This window comes from Branchiostoma lanceolatum, chromosome 11 (genome assembly GCF_035083965.1).
Source record: "Branchiostoma lanceolatum isolate klBraLanc5 chromosome 11, klBraLanc5.hap2, whole genome shotgun sequence".
Lineage (NCBI taxonomy): Eukaryota > Metazoa > Chordata > Leptocardii > Amphioxiformes > Branchiostomatidae > Branchiostoma > Branchiostoma lanceolatum.
This window is the reverse complement of record NC_089732.1, coordinates 7767410-7788285: the sequence shown is the minus strand read 5'-3', so window position 1 is coordinate 7788285 and position 20876 is coordinate 7767410. Positions and strand designations below refer to the sequence as shown.

Here is a 20876-nt window from a genome sequence, read left to right as displayed (position 1 = left end):
CAATTATGCTACAATATGCAATAAATTAAATGTGTACGTGAATCCCTCTGTACGTTTCAGCGATAGAACACATACGAAATACACGTCCAACGAAATGCATCTAACATTGCACAGTGCGCATACTTACTTTCCCTCTAAATTTGAAACTTTTGTCGTTCCGACATTAAACGAAAGTCTGATTAGCTTCAGGTCATGGGTTTGAGTCTCAGTTCATTCCATAAGGCAACCCAATTAAATAACGCTGTAAGTCAGTTCCCTTCTTACACTGGCTTGATGTGACGCACTTGCGTAAGTCAGACAACCGACATGACATATGTAATACTGGCCGATTGTATGCACCTCTGTAGACGTCATGCAAACGGAACCCTTTTGCATATATCCTTAACAACGCGAATAAACAGTTTAAGTGATAGGTGAGGGTAAAGGTTTATGTTAAGCCTCGACACAAGTCAAAGTAAACACGGACTTTGAGATATAAATATTGGCCGCAGGTGTGCTAGAGGAAAGTGATACCCTGCCTGCGAGGTTTCCTGATTCACTACTTAGGCAACGGTGACGACACCACTTCAAACCACGGGGGAATCACCTGGTTTCGTTTTTACTTTCCTCTTGAAACAAAGAAGGCTTTGTTGTTCAATCCGAGCAAATCAGGTTCTTGTTCCTCTTCCAATCCCTCACGGTGCCGTCCTGGTGAACGTGACGTAATGGTGGGTTGTGCCTTACCAAATATGGCATGCCTGACCTTTCACCTGTACGCTCGAGGCGCCAACCAAAGGCCGGCTTAAACTTTTTTCCTGGAATTCTGTAGTAGCGAGATGGAAACACGACTGCCATTTATGGCAGGCTCAAACAAAGGAAAGGGCAAAGAGGTAGTCGGGTTAAAGTTGAATGTCAGTCGTACTTGTACGCAGTTCTGGGAACAGGATATAGTGATAATAAATATTCATACGCGTCCAAGACACTTTTAGAACAACTGCAGAAAGGACCGCAAAAGCAGCAAAGGATCTGGAAGGAGTCTGCCATAGTCGTCGCACGTCTCTCTTGGCCAGATCGCTATTGACGTGTTGTCAAAAGAAACGACCGAAACCCTAGATCTGGAGACGACTCGGTTTCGTGGCCGTTTCAGCGAGCGGACTTTGTTGGACTGTTGAGCCGTCTGAGTCTCTGACAGCCCTGTGCGTTTCGGACCTCAATGCGTGGGCTGGTCGGTACAACTCCTGACATTTCGCCTCGACTCTTCCAGCTGGCACGGGACCCAAACTCACATTCCCTGGTGAAGCGGTAAGCGTAATGGAATACGTGTGGCTAACCGACGTTCCCAAGAGGACCGACCGGGAACCATGACCTTCAACTTCTTTCCTGTGCCAAGGTTTTAAAGTGGCCAACTTTCCGAGTGCGGCCCACACTTGTGAGTGTATCACTTCAGGAGCTTTTTGTACGTCCTCGGTAACATGGGGAGCGGGAATAACGTGCTACAATGACCTCCGGGAGTCCCCCGCCCACTCTCTCGGTGGAGGCCGCTCGCAGCACCGAGCTGGACTTGCAGCGGATCGGTAAGACCGTACAAGCCTTACACGCTAGCTGCTGGTACTGGGGAGCATTATCGGGGAAACAGGCGAAGACCGCCCTCCGTTCCCAGGACGTCGGGACGTTCTTGATACGAGACAGCGAGAACTGTGCCTTTCTGTTCAGTCTGAGCGTGAAGACTACAAGGGGAACGACAAGCGTCCGTGTCCAATACGTGGACGGGCATTTCAAGTTGGACTCAGACGTCGACTCGGATACACCGGAATTTACCTGCGTCCTGAGACTGATCGATTACTACAGGAGGGACTCTTTACGAGGAGGGGGGAAGCATTACTGGCTCGAGCCTACGGGGAGAAGAGAAGTCGTGGTAAAGCTGATAAAACCTTTGAGACACTCGGTCCCGAGTTTACAGCATTCTTGCCGAACACTCATAAACCTCCACACGTCTGAGAACGACATAGGACAACTTCCCTTGCCACCAGCGCTAAAACGGTATCTCAGGGACTACCCGTACAGTTATTGAACAATGTACGCTTCACTAAAAGGATTGGTGTCTTCCAAGATGTCGCACGAAGGCAAAAGTGAAAGTTGTCAAATTCTTCCGTGTGTGTTTAATTTACATAGTTGCCACGGGGCTTCGTTCAAAATACAGTGTGATGTTGTTGCTCGACACACCCAAGGGGTTTTCGTAAGATTTCTTCGTTGATTTACCACTGGGCTTGTAACAAAACACTTCAGTGTACGTATGTGAGACAATTGTGTAACTCTTACGTCAACAGTACTGTTATCACATTTTACGTCTACTTGAAATCGTAACTTACATAAGGGAACCGTGCACAGTGAAATGTCAGTAATAGGTATGTACCACATGTAAACGTTATATGTCAAAACCTTTACATATCTTTAAATAAATGGATTCTTTTCTAGTTCTTTTGTTAACCGTTGTAATAAAATCCTTGATAGAGTATGCTTACACAACATGTGTAATTCTACCTGAAACTTACTGCGTACTTGTAAATGCGTCTCCGCCCCCTTTCATTTTCGTTATCGCGCCCACCCATTGATAATAACAGGGGTAAGCCCAGTTCCTAGAGTGAGATTTCAGATTTCGTAACCACACATATACTGTATTAGCTGTACCGCCTCCGTTTATTTGTTAGTCCCTAAACTGTGACTGGCGGCCTTCCCTTCGAAAATGGACCGGCCCTGTTTTCTTACGAAGGTACGGGGGGAGGTAGTCGTGTGATTGACACGTAACTATACACCCTAGCTATATGCGGTCTCCCTGGTTTCGTTGCGTCACGCGCGCCAAAAGTACCTGCCGTGACCCTCTACTATGCGTGTGCGTGTTGTCTTCCTTCCTAGGCCTTTTCATACAGGGAAGCAGAACTCCTCATACAGTTGGGAAGATTTAAAAAAAAAAACACTTGCGAGGAAGGTAATATAATCAAATTATAAGATTTGTGAACTGAATGCTTTTAATCTGTTGTAAACGTATTTTCTTTGCAATAGTGGCACATTACAAATGTCAAGGCTGTAAATTGTTTCTAGGTCGCGATCGGAGGTCAGCGTCCCCTTATATTTACATATTGTATTATGGAGGCTTGAAGTTTAGCTGGACTACTATGGCAATATATCGTACGAGACAGCAACGCAAATCTCTATGGTCTTACGGCGAATGAAAGACACTAAAAACGGACGTAGAAGAGTTTTTGTGTCCATTCCAATCCGTTTTCTATCAGTGTATTGACTCTAGATCAACTAACTGTTACTTAAGCTTCCTCTTTTGCGGTTTGTTCAAATAAACACACGCCCACAACAACCACTTTAGTTAAGAGAAGCATTTGCCTGAGGGTTGGAGTGAGTGTGCACTTCTCATAGGTATGCAACTTTATAAGTTAAGTACAATGACAATATGATGTTGAAAATACCGGAGGCCTGATTTATTTCATTTCTTTTACATTGATAAACTGTAACGTTATTTGCTGGATCACTTAGGCCGAAATCTAAAAACAACAATAGCAAGGAAAAAACAACAAAAACAAAAACAACAGCTACCAACCAAAGCTCGCGACAGTACCCTTGTCTAGAACACGAGGTATCAAAGCCAGAAGTTCCACTGCAGTACCATAGAAAGCCACTGGGGGGGGGGGCAAAATCGTGTTGACAGACAGACCGACACATACACGAACGCTATCGAAAAATGTAACATTTTCCCTAGGCCTAAATAAGGACATGTGTGCTTGTATTATAGAAACAGTTTCAAATTGTTTACTGGATGTGCGGCCATCAAAGTTGCGTATTTTCTCATTAAACCCACTGGAACAGCTTAATAGCGATATGTGAAACTAGGTGTGAAACTCAACAGGTGAGTAATCCTTCAGTCACGTGACTCGATACACCTTGCTTATATCCCATGGTGCAACGCGGCTGACCCAGGACCCTGCCGACTCAGACGGGGGATTTCCAAAGTAACACAACAGAGTTCCCGGCTTTCTTGTCTACAAAAAGAGTGTTTCTGTTGCTCTAGAAGACGTGTGACAAGAAATTTACTCTGTAAGGCCCTAGGAAAGTTGTTGTTCTGCAAGGACTGGGGCAACAACACTCGCCAATCGGAGACACACGAATTTGGTAACGTTACTTCCGGGTTTCGGACCCATGGCCATGTAAGTGTGTCAAACTTCCTATGTTATACTTTAGTCTAGTGTATGTTCTGGGAGTTTAATAGGGCATGTGTCAATCTCATTCCCCTGGTGTTGAACTGATTGACACGGAAAGTACCGGTCATGACCTGTAAAGTGGATGCAATCAGAGCTGAAAATGTCAGAGTGTGCCGTAATTTTCTCAAGCGGTCCACAGAGAGGGGAAACCACACGATTAATCATACTGGTGACGACATATATAAAGTAAAGCCTCTCTGACGTTTATCATATAGACTGGAGACGCTTAAGCTGCTTTTACTGAGGGCCAAGTATATTTTAATCTTTTGATTCTTAAGACCCTATCTCTTTAGTCGTCAAGGCTCGGTAAGTTCATCACCAGCACACATGCAAACATTTAATAGGTGCCAGTTTCATTCAATCCCAAATCGTGCAAATTTTCGGCCTATTACCGGTACTACAGAATGTTTTTCTGCTCAGTCATTCTTGACTACAACGTTTTCTTTTCTGTGCAGACCCACAAGAACTGTTGGAACACAAGAGTGAGAGGCCACCAAGGAAGGGTAGCCCCAAAAAAACCCAATGGTGTATGCATATGAACAGCAGCATTGAGAAAACCAGCAGGTTTTTCTAGAGGTCCTGTGTGCAGTGCTGCTGAACAGATGGCAGGTGTAACTTCAGGTGAGACCCTCAGGACAATTTTCAAGTATCTAATTATTCCATCCTACAGTAACACAATGGTTTGTAATATTGATCTGAAGTACAGCCAGTAGGTTCCTGAGTAATGAGACTGTTGTAGTGCCTTTCAACATGCTCGAGGCACCTCCTCGACCATGGGACCCCCATATTATGTCCCTTCTGAACGACAAATGCAGCTCCAATAAGGATGCCCTTCCCTGGATTTGAACGTTAACTGGGGTCTCCTGGTTCCAACTACATGTAATTGGACCCAGGACCTCAACTGTGAGGCTGCTACCAGTTGAGCTACAGAGACATCCCTAATATGACTCTTGACTAATTCAATGGTATCTGAGCAGTATCATAATGCAGTATACCCTTCTATGTTCTTATACCCTTCTTCTGAGCAGTATACCATTCTATGTTCTATCAAGGAGGTTTAAAATCACTGATTTTAAACCTCTTTGGTTCTATAGGTTTAAGTCATTAGACATACATATAACAGTGGTTCTTTTACTAATCATTTTAAGTGTCATTAAATCATTCCTTCATATCCATTCATTTGTCCATTTGTTCATTTGTCCTTCCTTCATCCCTCCTTTTGTTCCATCTTTCTGTCATCACTTATCTGATCACTGTAGCTGTACCTTAACACAATTCTCATCCCCTCATGCATCCCCACAGAACAGGCCATGTTGTCAGTGGTAGCTCTGACACGTCTGGCTGATGAACTGGGGAATGAGTGGCGTAGCCTCGGTATCTTCCTGGGTCTGCCAAAGGTAAAGGTGGACCTCTGTGATGCCAATCATCCCCGGGATATGGAGAGAGCCATTGTTGACATGTTGGTCATGTGGCAAAGGAAAACAGCAGACAGAGGCCCCGAGGCACAGGTGAGCACATATTGTTTGTTCATTACATTCAGGCCCTTGTAGTGCCTAGTCACGAGTGGCAGATAAGGCAGCAAGTTTCCTTGCTGTTTCAGTAGCAGCTAGGATACATTTTAACAGGGAGGAGTTGCTATCCATTAAGCTTCCCCTTTAACGTGCTCAAGGTATGTCCATGATCTCCCGACCCCATTTTACGCCCCGAAAGACACGTGTAGTCCCAACCGAGATGCCATTCCCAGGATTAAACCAGGGTCTCCTAGTAACCAACTAATTGGAACCAGGATCTCAACTGTAAGGCTGCCACCAGTTGAGATACAGGGACATCCTTGAGCACATACCAATCACATCATAATGAACATTGTAATTTCAACAACTTATGCAAAAATTAATGCATAACAGGGTCAGTCAAAGAAAAGAACTTGAGTCAATGGTTACAACTTCATCATTATGGCATGAAAAAAAGCACTTTTTTCTTTGATCTTTGGATACCTGGGCGATTCATTTTTTACAAGGTGAATGGTTGCATGAAGGATGTTGAAATGAAGAGTGAAAACTGTTTGCTCTAGGTGGTACAGTTGGTCCAGGCTCTGAGAGAAGTCAATCGGGTGGACCTGGCTGAGAAAGTTATGGATGGGGATTTCATAGGTATGCCTCGTTTTACTCTATTTCATTGGTTTGAAGTTAATATGGAGTCAAAGCTCCCTAACTAACCACAGACAGTTCATAAAAAGTGGCCTGAGGAGTTAAGGACTGAAACATTACACACTGTGATGTAGTCTTATGGAGGGGTCTTTGATATTATGGTCAAAATGTGGGTTTTCTGCAGATGTGGGTTAAGGCTCTTTATTTTGTCCTTGCTTGTTAGCCAGAAAAATCTCCATATATGCACTCCAGACATATAGGTTGTTAAATAGATTCATGAAACGTTTTCCCTGATTTACTGTAACTCTATTCAATATTGCAGTTGGTATAATTTAAGCAGTTTGGGGAAAAGTGAGTAGTTCACGGCATTCAATTTTAACGGTGGAAACAAACATCATTGTCACAAATGTTGGTGATCAAACATTTGCGATGATGAAATTTTAGCGGTAGACTAGTGACCGCTAAAATAGCTAAAATTAAGTTGCTGTTAACAAATCAAGAATTACAGTATATTCTTTCCGTAGTCCGCAGAGGAACTGGTGCACCCGTTCAAGAGACTATGGACATGGATGTTGAGGAAGGAGATCAAGAGAGCTACTCATATCCAGTCCAGGCAGAAGCAGGTGAGTCAAGCAAAGTTCTTTCAGATTTGTCAGCCTGAGACATCAAATGGGCTCTAGACCCTAGCCTGATGTTTGAAGATGATATGATGTTGCCTTCTTTGCCGTAGATGCTGCTCCACCCCAAGGATCCATACACACTCCCAACCATGGCCAGGGCATCCATGTACAGGAGACAACCCCAGCAGCAGCTAACAGAGCACCACCACCAGTAGGTACAGGCACAGCAGTGCCCCCTAAGCATAGGTGTAGAGCAGTATCCATCCTGGGACAGATTGATACTTTCCCAAATGAAGATTAAGCACATAGCTACCATACAGCAGTGCCTTACAAACTTAAGCTGTTACTGTCTACATTTCGGTGCATGCGCATCAAAATGCACTGAGTTGGAAATGAAATTGCTTGCAGTCCGGTCTAGAATTTGTACCTAGTACATGCAGTGACAACCCAGCCTTACAATGTACACTTCATTTGTGGTCAAAAAAATAGAAGCTATTGTGACCTTGTATCTGATTGCACATTGCAAACAACATATTGTAATGATATGTTATGATTGCTAAAAGTATTTGCTCTATAGCTTGTTTAAATGTGACCTTTTCAGGGACATTTTAGAATGTTTCTAACTTTCAATGAATGTTTTTTCTTCAGACCTACCCTTTGGGAAGGATGGTCGGCAGAGCTCTGATCATCAACAACATCAAGTTTCCCACAAGGCACCAGGAGAACCGCAGGGGCATGGAGAAGGACAGTCACGACCTTGAGCAGGTTCTAAAGAAGCTTGGGTTCAAGGTCACCACAAAACTGAACCTCAACTCCACAGTGAGTAGGCTTTTTAAGACATTTGTATTGTTAACCCTGTGTAACAGAATTTGTGCAGAAAACTATGGAATCATTTGTAGTACCTTTAAAGCTGAGATGATCAGTTATAAGATATTATTTTCACTTTCATTGTTTTATCCTTTTCTCTGCTAGGTAGCTGTTAGCCAACGCAAAATAGTTGCCAGCAGAGAAAGATTCAAATATTCAAAAGATTACCTCTATGCTAGAAAAGTAGAATCCATCACGTATTAACCTTCTCCCTGCTACCAAGGAGGTTATATAGACCTCCTTGCTGCTGCCTAGCCTCATAATCAATACAAATGTAGTGCCAAACGGCTACCTTAGCAGACTGAGGGTTAAAAAAGGCAGAAGAAACTCCCTTGACATTTATGAATCTACCCTTCCTTTTTAGGAGATGAAGAAGGCCATTCGAAAGTTTGTCGAGACAAAAGACCACAGCTACTCCACCTGTCTACTGGTCTCTGTCATGACACACGGTTCTGGTGCCGACGCCATGGGTACGGACTGGAGGGGTGTCAAGTTAAACCAAGATATCTTCAGACCTATCATCAGCTCCAGCATTGCCTGTCCCAAGATATTCATCATGCAGATGTGTAGGGGAGGTGAGGGGGCTTTGATATGTACACCTATGATGTCATGGATTTTAAGAATTAAAGTTGTTCCTAGAAGAGTCAAAGTTACAATAGGACACCAGAACTGCTGTATGGTTGCAATGCAGTCTTTGCAGAAAAAATGGGAAAAATAGAAAGGTAACCATTCTTACTAACACATTCATATACATGGTGACCAACCCCTCCAGCTGTGTCCTGCCACTTGCTTCATTATGTAATCGAACAACACAGGCTGACATTACCAGTAGCCATGGCAACAGCCTTCTAGTCCAGGTCATTGACCTTACATGTATGTGTTTGGAAGGAAGACCAAACAGAGCAAAAACAATGTTTCCCTTCCTTGATATTAAACATAAAAATACTTTTTACCATCAAGGTCAAGCAAAACACAATAATCATGTACTAGTACAGAACACTATTCATATCAGTTTAGAGATCTGTAGTCTAAATTTAAAAGACCTTTATTGCACAACAATGGTACACAGTACAATGTATGGCAACAATGATTAAACATATGCATAGTACAAAATAGAGGACAGTGTTACAATTGAGTGGTAAATATATAACCTTACCTGATCAGGTGAGCTGGACTTCGGCCGGTGGAGAGCAGATGCTTCACGACCCAGTGATGACCCAGAGGACGAAGACAGTGACTCATCTGTGTCCGACAGTGATGAGATGGTCCATGATGAAGATGTAAGTTCTCCTCTCTGGTTTGACCAGTGAAGAAGCCTCAGACCTTCTTCCTGCCACCTAACCCTAATACCAACAATTACTTGGTACCAAAAGACTACCTAAACATAGTGAAGGTTAAGAAAACATCTACTGTGAAGTTATAAACATCTAGGGTTTTATGAACTTCTTTGGTACATACCACAGTTGATACAAGCCATTTGATTGGTGCAATAGCTACTAATTACATCAAGCCAAGAGGTTGCATGCATATTGTAAGTTTTTTTGGTTTGATTGCTACATGTAATTTTGATTTGCCTGAGTGTCATCCTGTTTAGTTAGAGCAGAGTAGAGTTAGAGTAGACCTCTGGCTAAGTTTTGATTAGAAGAAAGGTAAAGAAAACTTTCTCGGGGTTTAAATATTTGGAAGTAAAACTAGTAACTCATTCATGCATTACAGCTCCAGGTCGACTGGGTAGAAGTAGAGCAAAGTCTACAGCCCACAGACTCTGACTCCGTCATCCTGTTTGCCTGTGCTGATGGCAGGAAGGCTCTCAGGCACAGTCTGGAGGGGTAAGCCACCTAACACTGAGCATTTGGGTTTGTGAAAAAGCATGCTAACATACATGGTTGCAGTCTAAGAATGGGATGTCAATCCATGGTCTATTACTAAATGTACTTGTTGAAAATAGTGGGGGGAATTCTCAATGTTTATACTGTATTGCATTAGATTCATTTGGTATATAAATAAAAGATATTCATTCATTCATTGAACCTATGATTATAGAAACTGTACCTCGAGTCTTGTCACAATCTTATACTTTTCAAGTCAAAGGTGAACAAACATCTGTCATCACAGTCTAGTACAATAACCTCAAACATGTGAGTGGCTCTGATGAGCCTTGTTTTGTGGTAAAATTGAAGTTAAAAACAAACAAACAGTGGAATTGAAGTTTAGCTCTTCAATAAGTTTAACTGGATTGAAGAATAGTTACATGTGGGACTGTACATTTTGTCTTCTGCAGATCGGTCCTGATTCAGAGTGTTGTGAAGGTGTTTGATGAACACGGCCGAGATGAGGACATTGACACCCTCTTCACACGTGTCCGACACGAGGTCGCCAACTGCAATGCTTCGATAGACGTGGATGGATCACTGCGTATAATCAAGCAGGCCGCGGAGACGCGTGTGTTTCTCCGGAAAAAACTCTTCCTTCAATGTCAGCAAAACACTTGACTGGTGCAAAGCAAACACATGGCGAAGGAAATAAATGTTTGCTAGAATAAGATTATAAATCAAGGTTACCAGTGAGAGTATTGAAGAATGGAACTGCCAAAGGATTTTAGATTCCTCTCACTAGGAGAGGTATTTTCTAAAGGACTCCGATAAGAAACAAGGGCTATTAAGATCATTGTCCACTCATACTTGTACTTAAAAGTAACGTTTTAATGATATTTCATGAACTACTGAAGTCGGCATACCCAAAATGTACAGAATGCTACTAATCACTGAATACTAGTAGAGGTAGAGCCAGACATCAACTTGCTTATTTAATTCACATGTTAGAATGATTTTTAACACAATGTGAATGAAGAAACCCTTCTTGTGCTTTGCACACATTAGAACGTTTTAGTCTATATTCTTCTGAATTGTTAATTTTGAACCAAAGCACAGATAGGCTAACGATTGCCATAAATTGTACACTGCATTTGGACGGATGGGCAAGTAGGCCTAAGTAAGTATATACTAAGCAGGGCTGTCTCTAGCTTTAGATTTTGTCCTGTCCCACTCAATGTTTGGGAGCCGATGTTGTTGATTTTAGTTGTTACATCTGTCATTTTAATCTAATGAAAGTACTTTTTCATCAATTTCATGTTATGAAGTTCAGACTTTTGAATGGATGGAGCGAAATTTTTTCCATTCTAACAAGCAAATTTCCGTCCTGGGATGGAAGGACGGGTCCTTGAGACTAATTAGTACTAGTAATTTGGACATGTAGTGGGCAAAACGTTAACAGAACAGATCGGTGACTGAGAAGGTTACATGTTTTTATCTTCCTGGACGTCCTGGAATGATGGCGATGCAGTTGGTGGAGTCCCATAGTAAGGACAGACTGTGGCCTGCAAGGGAGTAAACAAACATGTCAACAAACACAGAAACAATGTGAACCTTCTGCAGTACACCCAGTTTCAGAGTGCCAAGGTGCTACGAATACTGTTGTGTGCATGCATTATACTGTGATTCACTTTATCTTCACGGTTGCAAAATTTAATTACAACAGGTTTTTCACGGTGATGATAAGTGAAAACAGTGAACATAAAGTTACAGTGAAAGAAACAAGAATTACAGTATTGAAGTATCATTTATGTATCAAGTATGTGCTTAGAAGTTACAGTATGGTAATATTCTGTTATGCTTCATTCTGAAATAGATGTTTTTCCTCTAAGATAGAAATGAGCACATAGCACACCATCACCAATCCATAGATACAATGTACCAGACTGTTGTGTGTACACTATACTTTCTATAAACACAATACTGTGCTGGTAATACTTAAGGGAGACTAGAGTTGAATACAGACACAAGCTGGAAGCTTCAATTTGCAGGCAAGTGAAAGTTATGCTTCCATTACGAACCTCTGAACACGGCTTCGTTGGTCATGACATGCACCCCTCTGGCGTATCCCTGTGGTATCATCCACCTCTGCTGCATCTTTCGACACATGGCACGACCGGGATTCCACACTTTCCTACAGGGGGGTTCCAGTAAAGGTATCTCAATATGTATTATTGCCACAACATACCCAGTAACACACTCCAGCCTTGCATGGGTAAAACTTTGAAAGATGTTTTCATGACAACTGAACAGAAATGCCCACGCTACGAGATTTGTACAATAAAATTGATAAGTGAAAATTGTTAATGCTGTATGCTTGTTTTTCATTAAAATTCAACTGTCAATAATGTCCATTCAGTATCTAACTAGTCACACATGGAACAATTATACTGTCCTTGACATCATGAACTTCACAAACTTGCATCAGCTCTTAGTTTCTGTAAGTACTGTGTACACAAAAGAGTGCTTAGCCTAGTAACACTTCGGAGTCACTGTTTTGACTGCATAACCAGATGCATGCTCTGGAAAAGTTGTGGTTCTGTAAATGCATTTAAGTTCACTTGGTTTTTATTTTGCTCTAAGGCAAATATGGAGTGTTTGCGGCGGTTTTAAGTTTGCGGCAGCACTATAGTTACATACTGCAACAGTATTGGACAAAAATGTTCACGGTGGTTTTAAGTTTGCGGTGAAACGGTCACCACCAAAACTGCAAGCATAAAACCACCGCAAACATTTCTGCATTTACAGTACCTGAGTTGTGCTTGATCAAATTCCTGTAAAGGCTGGATATCTCTGGTCTGGTAGTGGCCTGAAAAAATTCAGTCTGTTATTTCCTGAAATTGTTTTTTCTAATATTACCTTTTTTGAACTTTTGAAGAGCATCACTCCCTGTAAAAAAGTTAACCATGCTGAGATATTTTCATTGATGGTTTTGATAGAGAAATCCTGAATGAAATGTTTAATTCATTTTTGCAGCAAAAAATTCAATAAAAAAAACTGACTTGTGCCAAAGTTTCTAGACAAAAAAACATAGCTTTTTTTCAAAAACATCTTAAGATAGAAAGTTACTAGTTTGAGCATGTAGCTCCTTTTATATTTCTCCTTTAACTATCAATAACTAACAACACCCACCTGTGTTGAGGTCCCAAGCTGCTGTGAAGCTGGTCTGGTACAACTTAGGGATGCAACTTTTAGGGGGAAAAACAAAACAATAATTCAATCACACTAGTCAGTGCTGCTATCAAAAACAGCAACAGTATTTTACATTCCATTCTCACTGAAATCTAATGTACATGTAATTGATGTTATGAAGTCTATGGATACTGTAATTCACTTTATCTTTACGGTAGCAAAATTTCATGGTATAAGGAAAATGGACATTTTCACTGAACTTTAACTTCACGGTGGCGGCAAGTGATTTACAGAACGGATGTGTGAAGGAATCATCACTAATAACATTCAACAGTTTTTTTCACAGTGATGGTAAGTTCACGGTGAAAACAGTGAACATAAAGTTACAGTGAAAGAAACAAGTATCACAGTAATTCAGAAACATGTCAGTCTTTGAATCAAAGCAGCCAAGTGTGTTCATACAAATGTACACGTCTGCATACGTATGAACCATTAAACAACAATGCCATTTACATGGATAATATGAACAGTCTGTCTACCCAAGGACTACCATTGGAAGAGGATTCATATTGTAATTGCTGCAAATATCAGGCCTTGCTACTTACTTGCCATAGTGTGGACGAGCTCGGACCAATGCTAGAACCAGCACGACCAGCTGCCTACTGTCAGGACAAACCTACAGACAACAGTTACACTACTGAGTGTTGGGAACATAGGAGGACATTGCATGCTGTCATACACACATACTATGTTGGGAATCATAAAACAAGCAAAAATCACAGTACAATAAGTGAATAACAGCACACTATGCTTGTTACTACTTTGAGGATCCACTTTATATTCATACTTGCAAAACTGTAATACAAGTATTTTCCATACCGCTCATACTTTTATTGATTGTACAGATATGTAGGATTTCACAATTATTTCTGTATTGTTTCCTCTTGACTGCATTCCGTTACCAATCTTGAATTTGAATGTGTGTTGAACCTCAAATAAATAGGTACAAATCACATGCCTGTAGACAGAAAAAACAGCTTCAACAATGATTTTCAAATCTGTATTTTCTAGCTTATGCAATAATTTGTCTATTGCCAGTTTTTGTTGTTGTGACAGTTATTATTTAATCATTTGTCATACTTACATCAATGATCTGCATGTCGTAGTCAGTGAAGGCCACAAATCTGTTTCCCCAGTCGGCGTCCTGCCGCGCCATGTCACAGATGAACTGTTCTGCATCCATGCGCAACTCCTGCACCTCTACTGAGCCAGGCTGTGACAACAATGGATGGAAAAATCTAATCAACTTTAATTATGTATTGGTGCTACATGTACTAACTGTTGTTTGTGCTGGCATGAAGAATGACAAATGTGCGTGTATTCATTCAAGGCTTCTGACTAAATACTAACACATTACCTGCCCATAGTAGGTGCTCCCCCTGTCCTCCCCCATACACAGCCTCATGGAGGAGTATCCTGCTCCGTGTACTTCCAGTGGCAACAAGGACTGGTACTCACTGCCACTCTCTCCTGTAACAAAGCGGACAAACACCCTTTAAAACAACTGCTAAACAGGAAAGATTGTTCTGAAAAATAGCGTACAAGTTTAAACAGACAAAATCTAAATAAAGAGACTGTAGTTTATGTAGCAACAACAATTAATCAACATTATAGGACGAACATAAAACTTCCCATTTCTCACCAAAAGCACACTGTAGAAACATGGTAATGCCTGAAATTCAGACCTTTTCTACTATTGAGTGCTAATTGCTAGGTTTATTGCACCTACATGTGCATGCCAAGTACTGTAATTCTTAAAATATTAGAGGTCAGGTATTATGTTCGCAGTTTTTGTGGTGAACACTTCTCTTTGAATTTAAAACCACCGCAAAAATTTTCATCACTGTACAGTATACCCGGTAGTGCTATCGCGCAACTGAATCACTGCAAACTTAAGTTAAAGGCATTTACAGTACCTTTGTTTCTATAGCTTGTTAGTCTAGATGTGATAATCAATCTAATATTTCACTAGTCTATGCTGCTATATCTGACCTGTGTCTTCCAAATGGTCTTCACCCTCAGTTGTGCTGTACACATACTGTCTCCTGGTGAAGGTGAAACATGGTGACCTGTTGCAGTCCAACACTGTGCTGTCCCAACTGCTGTCTGAGGCAGCAGACAGTAGATCGGATGGCTGGGTATGACCTTCAGGAGTCCTGCTGTCCACAGTTGTGCTGTACCCGGTGGTGCTGTCTGAAGCAGCAGACAGCAGATCTGATGGCTGGGCATGACCTTCAGGAGTCCTGCTGTCCACAGTTGTGCTATACCTGGTGGTGCTGTCTGAAGCAGCAGTCAGTAGATCGGATGGCTGGGCATGACCTTCAGGAGTCCTGCTGTCCACAGTTGTGCTATACCTGGGGGTGCTGTCTGAAGCAGCAGACAGTAGATCGGATGGCTGGGCATGACCTTCAGGAGTCCTGCTGTCCACAGTTGTGCTATACCTGGTGGTGCTGTCTGAAGCAGCAGACAGAAGATCTGATGACACTTGTGGAATCTTCTTGCGCAAAACTGTGCTGTCCCAGGAACTGCTGTCAGAGGCAGCAGACAGTAGATCTGATGGCTGATTATGACCTTCAGGAGTCTTTATGTACAGGGCTGTGCTGTTCCTGCAGTTGCTGTCCAAAGCATCAGACAGCATATCTGATGACAGCTCACAATCCATGCTATCTAGTGATGTGCTGCCTGTAGATTGTGTGCATGTATAGACTGTTTTCTGTGCTATTTGTACTGTACTTGCCCCATGATAAGTAGTATCTACTTCTAAAGTCTCTGAAAGGGAAGCTCCCTTCTTAGAAAAAACAATTTCTTCAAAGGCTTTGACAGAAACTGATCTCCTAATTTCTTCACTTTGGCTTTTATTCTCTTTGGTACTGAGGCATTTGGCACCTTCAGAACTTGATGAAGCATTGCTAGTGTTTATACAGGTGTTACAGCTGTTTGCACCTGCGAAGATTTCTAGACATCCAGGATGTGCAGCACCTGATAAATCACCTGCAGAGCTGTGATCAGCTGCACAGGTGCTACTCTTGTCTGTGACACCTGTCTTCACATTGTCAGATCCACATTTCTCACATAAATCACCAACTTTGTCCTCCACATGTTCTTGGTTCCCTGAGCATGCCCTCGCATTAAAAACATAAGAACTATTGCTACCTGAGTTCTGCATTTCCAAATGGTGGTCAGAAGATAAAACTTGGTCCTGACAAATTGCTGTTGCTGCACTGATCTCGCGCTGTAGCTTTGAGTCAAGTTTGCCATCAACTCTTAGAACTGGTGATGAAACAGTCTCCGGTTCCTTGCCTCCTCCTCCTGTGTGAATGGACTGTTCCCTGTCACCTCTATCTGTGTGAATGGACAGTTCCCTGCCTTCCCCTACTGTGTGAATAGACAGTTCCCTGCCTTCCCCTACAGTATGAATGGAAAGTTCCCTGTCCTCCCCTCTTAAGTGAATGGACAGATCCTTGTCCTCCCCTCCTGTGTGAATGGACTGGTCCCTGTCCTCCCCTCCAGTTTTGATTGACAGCGCGACCAGTGAGTCGGCCGTATTGAGGACGATGACTCCGTCCAGCTTGAGGCTGACTTTGGGGTGGAAGGGCGGGAACGGCGGAGCCAGTTCGTACTTGGTATGAAGCGTAAAACTGTGGCGCAGGCACCGTAAGGGCACGGGGGTGCTGAGAGAATCTTCGGGTTCTGAAAAAGGCAGAGTTGACAGTGAACTTCTTTCGCAACTTGAAAAATGTCTCTTACATTGACATCCTCCAATTTTGCAAGCCCTGGTTTAGAATTAGAGCTGAGTCTACTAGCTTTTTGCCACAGTTGTTAACTCAATTTGGCATTACCAAGGGCTCAATATATCAATACTGTATTATCTAACAATGTACAATTAAGAGGACAGTCTTATCATAACAGTTCTATTTCTATTTTCTGTGCCAGACTAATACATATAAAAAACATTTCGATGTCTATCAGACACCTTCTTCAGAGCTTATGACTGGAGTACTAGTACTGCTTCTCACCGCTATAAGTAGCCGATGTAGCTGGCGCTTTATAGCGGTGAGAAGCAGTACTCCAGTCAGAAGCTGTGAAGAAGGTGTCTGGTGGATAGACATCGAAACGTTAGCAGGTGAGATTACTTGGTTGTGTAAAAAGAATCTCCTATATCCTATACTCTATACCAAGCTGATGAAATTATTTTCGAACTTAAGTAACCGTAAAGTGTTGTTACCTAAATCAGTGCATATCATCTTAATTCCGGCCCCTGTTCCAGCTGCTGATGACACAGTAACACAGGTGCTCACCTGGTGGATCCAGATCCTGCGGCAGCTGCGCACAGTCCTCACAGGGCCCTACAGGTGGAACAGCTGTGACAGTCAGGTAACACAAGCCCTTCTCATCACTGCTGGGCGTGGTGACCCCGCTTTGGTAACTGTAGATAAAGTTGAAATTTGTTTTTACTAGGGCTGTGTACTGGCACACTGTACCTATAATACCCAATTAGTTCTACATGTATAATTGTATTACTATTACGTGTAGGTACAGGACCACACTTGAGCATTAAGTTTACCTGTACCCAAACCTGAAAAGTTCAAACACTCATTAATACAGTGACTATTTTTCACACTAAGGCCACACCAATTCAATTTCTTGGTTAACGGAATCTCATGCTAGATTCATTGGAAAATGAACATGAAAACAGAATCTCAGAGGAAAGTTTGTAGTTTGGTACACACAGTTTCAGGGAGTGAACAGGGTCAGGTGCAAAATTTCACCCCAGTCTTCTGTTTTCATGATGTCCTTGTGCTAAAATGTTACCAAAAAAATTTGTTAACCAAGAAATTAAATTGGTGTGGCCTACATATAAATAAATCTCAATGCTATTCTAGCTCCAGTCCAATCTCTTTTCTAGGTTTTAAAAAACGGCAGTTTGGTACCTTATATGTGGCAGGAACGTCTTACTTCTAACGGTAACGGAGATTACAAAATGTGTACATTTAAATGAGAACGAGCGGTAGTCATCTAAAATATAAGCAAAAGATCTGACTGGCTCATAGTCCCATGCCTGTATCCATGCACCAGCACTTTGGTGGGGTCTGTTGGCCACTGACACACCAACAAGTACACGTCTGTCGGAATATCTTCCTCTGCGAAGAGCCGCACTTGAGACACCTGTAGGAACACAAGATTAACATAATGGTCAGACAGTGTGGCATCGTGTGGCTCAATCAGTAGGGTCTTTCGCCCAGTATCGAGTGGTCCCAGATTCAAAACCACTGCTATGCCCCAATGTTGTGCCCTTGGGAAAGGCACTTAACACGACTTTCCTCACTCCACCCAGGCGTGAATGCCAGAATGGGTACCTGACTTGGATTGGGGAAGGTCATGTTAAGGTCACCTGCTGGCGCCAAATGGCAGCCGCCCAGACCCTTGCAACAGCTCCACAAAGTGTAAGTGTGGAGCAAATGTGTATCTGTTGTGTATTATGTGATTGTTAACCCTGCAGCAATTCAGCACTGGCTGCCATTGCATGGGTAATTTCTGACCAACAAATCATTATTATTATCATAATATGAGACCAAAGTGTGCACTAATGATCTGACGTACCTTGTGCAGTTTGATGTGCCGCTTTGCTGTTTCCGGCTGCTCCTGTGCTGTGAGTTGCTCCTGTGTTCTGGGCTGCTCCTGTAGTACCGGCTGCAGCACCCACCAGTGTAGGCGGTACTCGTAAATTGGGTACCCAGAATATTCATCTGATTCCACCAGCTGTGTGTAGGACAGGACAAACTGCCCGTCCTTGGTGAAGCCCAGGAACACATGGCTGCCAGAAATGAAATCAGGCTATTAGCTAGCAGGGCGTCAAGGTGTCTTCTGGACGCCCTACACTGAGAAATAGATTTACTGTACTTATCGGAACACATGATTCTGACTTAGAAAGGCTCTAGATATAGAATGTAAGTCTATAATGAAATGATTTGGCAGTTACAATAGTAAACCTTCTCATCATGTGACACAGTACAACCTACCCATCATGCAATACAGTACAATCTACCTACTAATTATGCAACACAGTACGACCTACCCATCATGCAACAAAGTACAACCTATCAAACATGCAACACAGTGCAACCTACCCATCATGCAACACAGTACAACCTACCCATCATGCAACACAGTGCAACCTATCGTACCCTTAGTACCAATCATGCAACATAGTGCACGTGCAACCTACCCATCATGCAACACACTACAACCTACCCATCATGCAGCACAGAAAGAGGTACCAGGTCCTTCAGGTTGAAGACGAGGGAGTCTGGTATTGTCCTATTGAACATCCTCACAGGAGTGGCACGACTGTGGGGCTGTAGACTGCCTCGTATCTGTCACAGAAGCACAAACAATGTTGTAATAGTTATCAATTTGCACATAAAATGGAGAGGGGGGCATATGACTTTTTGACTTCAGAAATCTTTACAGTTTTTTTAAAGCAAAAGCTTTGTTGGATCCGTTGGCATGTGCGGTGGCCGCCATCTTGTATTGTGACATCACAGGGTCGCCATACCATTTCATTGGGAGGGGTGTTTTTTGGGGTCACTAGCATTTTGTCTATTTTTAACAAATTGGCACACAACTATCACACATTTCAACCTCCTTGATTCAACTCAAGGAAAAATTCAATACTAATTCATATTCATAAAAAGACCACGTAATCGCTAGACTAAAATAGCAAACCTGAAGTATATACAGCACAAATACTTAACTCTAGTTGTGATTTAAGTTATGTAACTCTCAGCGGACACTGCATATCATATATTCCATTCATACTACTACTATCAACGTTACTAGTGATAAATTTATTTATTAAAGGTCATAGTACACACTATTCTTTTAGGGAATCTGTGCTCAGATGAGGCTTTCAGTAATTCTCAACTCATATTGTGACAGAAACGTCAACATTCTTCAATGAACTTTCTAGATTCAATACGTTTTGGTAGTTCAACCGATGACGAGCATAATTTTTCCATATTTGACAGCTTCGATTCACATGATCAGAGCAAGGGGTGGGAGGGGGGCACGGATTTGGTTGCGTATCCTTGTGCCACGACTACGCCTTTACAGCAAACTACACAAAACAAACCACACAATTCCTGAAACACTTAGTTCCACTCAAGAAACACTGGAAACACAGCTACTCACCTCCTTTAGCCGAAGTCTGTCGACAATGTTGTTACTCTTTTTCAACTTGGCCGCCATTTTTGTTCCCATGCTCCACTTGGAGTTCTCTGTGTAGAAGCGCCACGTGCGGTACAGTAGAGAAGTGCAGTTTGATGGTCTTTATCGATGAAATTGATTTTACCACTATTAAACTGGAAAAGTTGGTTTTCTATCGTAAGCAATGTCGAAAAGTAGTAACATTGATAACACAAGCTCTATCAAGTAAAATTTGATTTGATTTATATCAATGACATCCTCTAGTCCATGGGCCAGGTCCCTCAAAAAGAGGGACAAGGCTGACTTACTTTTTTGAAAAGGTTGATTCCTCTACTTTATCATTATGCATGATAATAATGTCAAATGTCAAGCTTTTTAGGAAGCATCACGTGATATGGTGACGTCACTTAAATTCAAGTGAGGACAAGCAGGACTTTTATGTTCATGTATTATTGCCACTGCAGTTGTGATATGCGCTGGCTACTCCCCAACTTTACATGCATGTTGATGCAAAGCACCACTACACGCTTTTTTCACGGTCATATTTTAGCGCTCTCTATCTCTCAGCTCACCAACTGCAGCAACCGTGATCAACCCAGGACCGCACCGTTGCAAGGATAGGATGCACCAAGCAGGTCGCATAGAGATCGAGCCTCCTTGGGTAAACCAAATCAAAATATTTGAAAGGAGACACATCAGGGCTCTGAATACTTTTGAAAACCGATG

General features: G+C 42.3%; 3 protein-coding genes across 3 annotated transcripts; 2 read left to right on the top strand and 1 right to left on the bottom strand.

The window, feature by feature from the left end:
* The first annotated feature begins 1477 nt into the window (after positions 1-1477).
* On the top strand, positions 1478-2050 carry LOC136445171 (cytokine-inducible SH2-containing protein-like). The gene has a single exon (XM_066443040.1). The coding sequence runs from the start codon at positions 1478-1480 to the stop codon at positions 2048-2050; it is 573 nt and encodes a 190-aa protein (XP_066299137.1).
* A 1901-nt stretch (positions 2051-3951) lies between these two features.
* Positions 3952-10906, top strand: LOC136445089 (caspase-7-like). Its single transcript, XM_066442945.1, has 11 exons — positions 3952-4193; positions 4703-4868; positions 5550-5755; positions 6319-6397; positions 6919-7017; positions 7125-7225; positions 7663-7833; positions 8246-8456; positions 9046-9161; positions 9598-9710; positions 10163-10906. Exons 2-11 carry the CDS (start codon positions 4850-4852, stop codon positions 10371-10373), a joined length of 1326 nt encoding a protein of 441 aa, XP_066299042.1. The 5' UTR covers positions 3952-4193; positions 4703-4849; the 3' UTR covers positions 10374-10906.
* On the bottom strand, positions 10563-20262 carry LOC136445087 (uncharacterized). Its single transcript, XM_066442944.1, has 13 exons — positions 20136-20262; positions 19197-19318; positions 18546-18759; positions 17986-18110; positions 17243-17370; positions 14937-16634; positions 14302-14414; positions 14029-14157; positions 13490-13560; positions 12885-12940; positions 12504-12561; positions 11774-11886; positions 10563-11257 (listed from the first exon to the last, which is right to left on the bottom strand). Exons 1-13 carry the CDS (start codon positions 20202-20204, stop codon positions 11187-11189), a joined length of 2967 nt encoding a protein of 988 aa, XP_066299041.1. The 5' UTR covers positions 20205-20262; the 3' UTR covers positions 10563-11186.
* Positions 20263-20876: the final 614 nt, after the last annotated feature.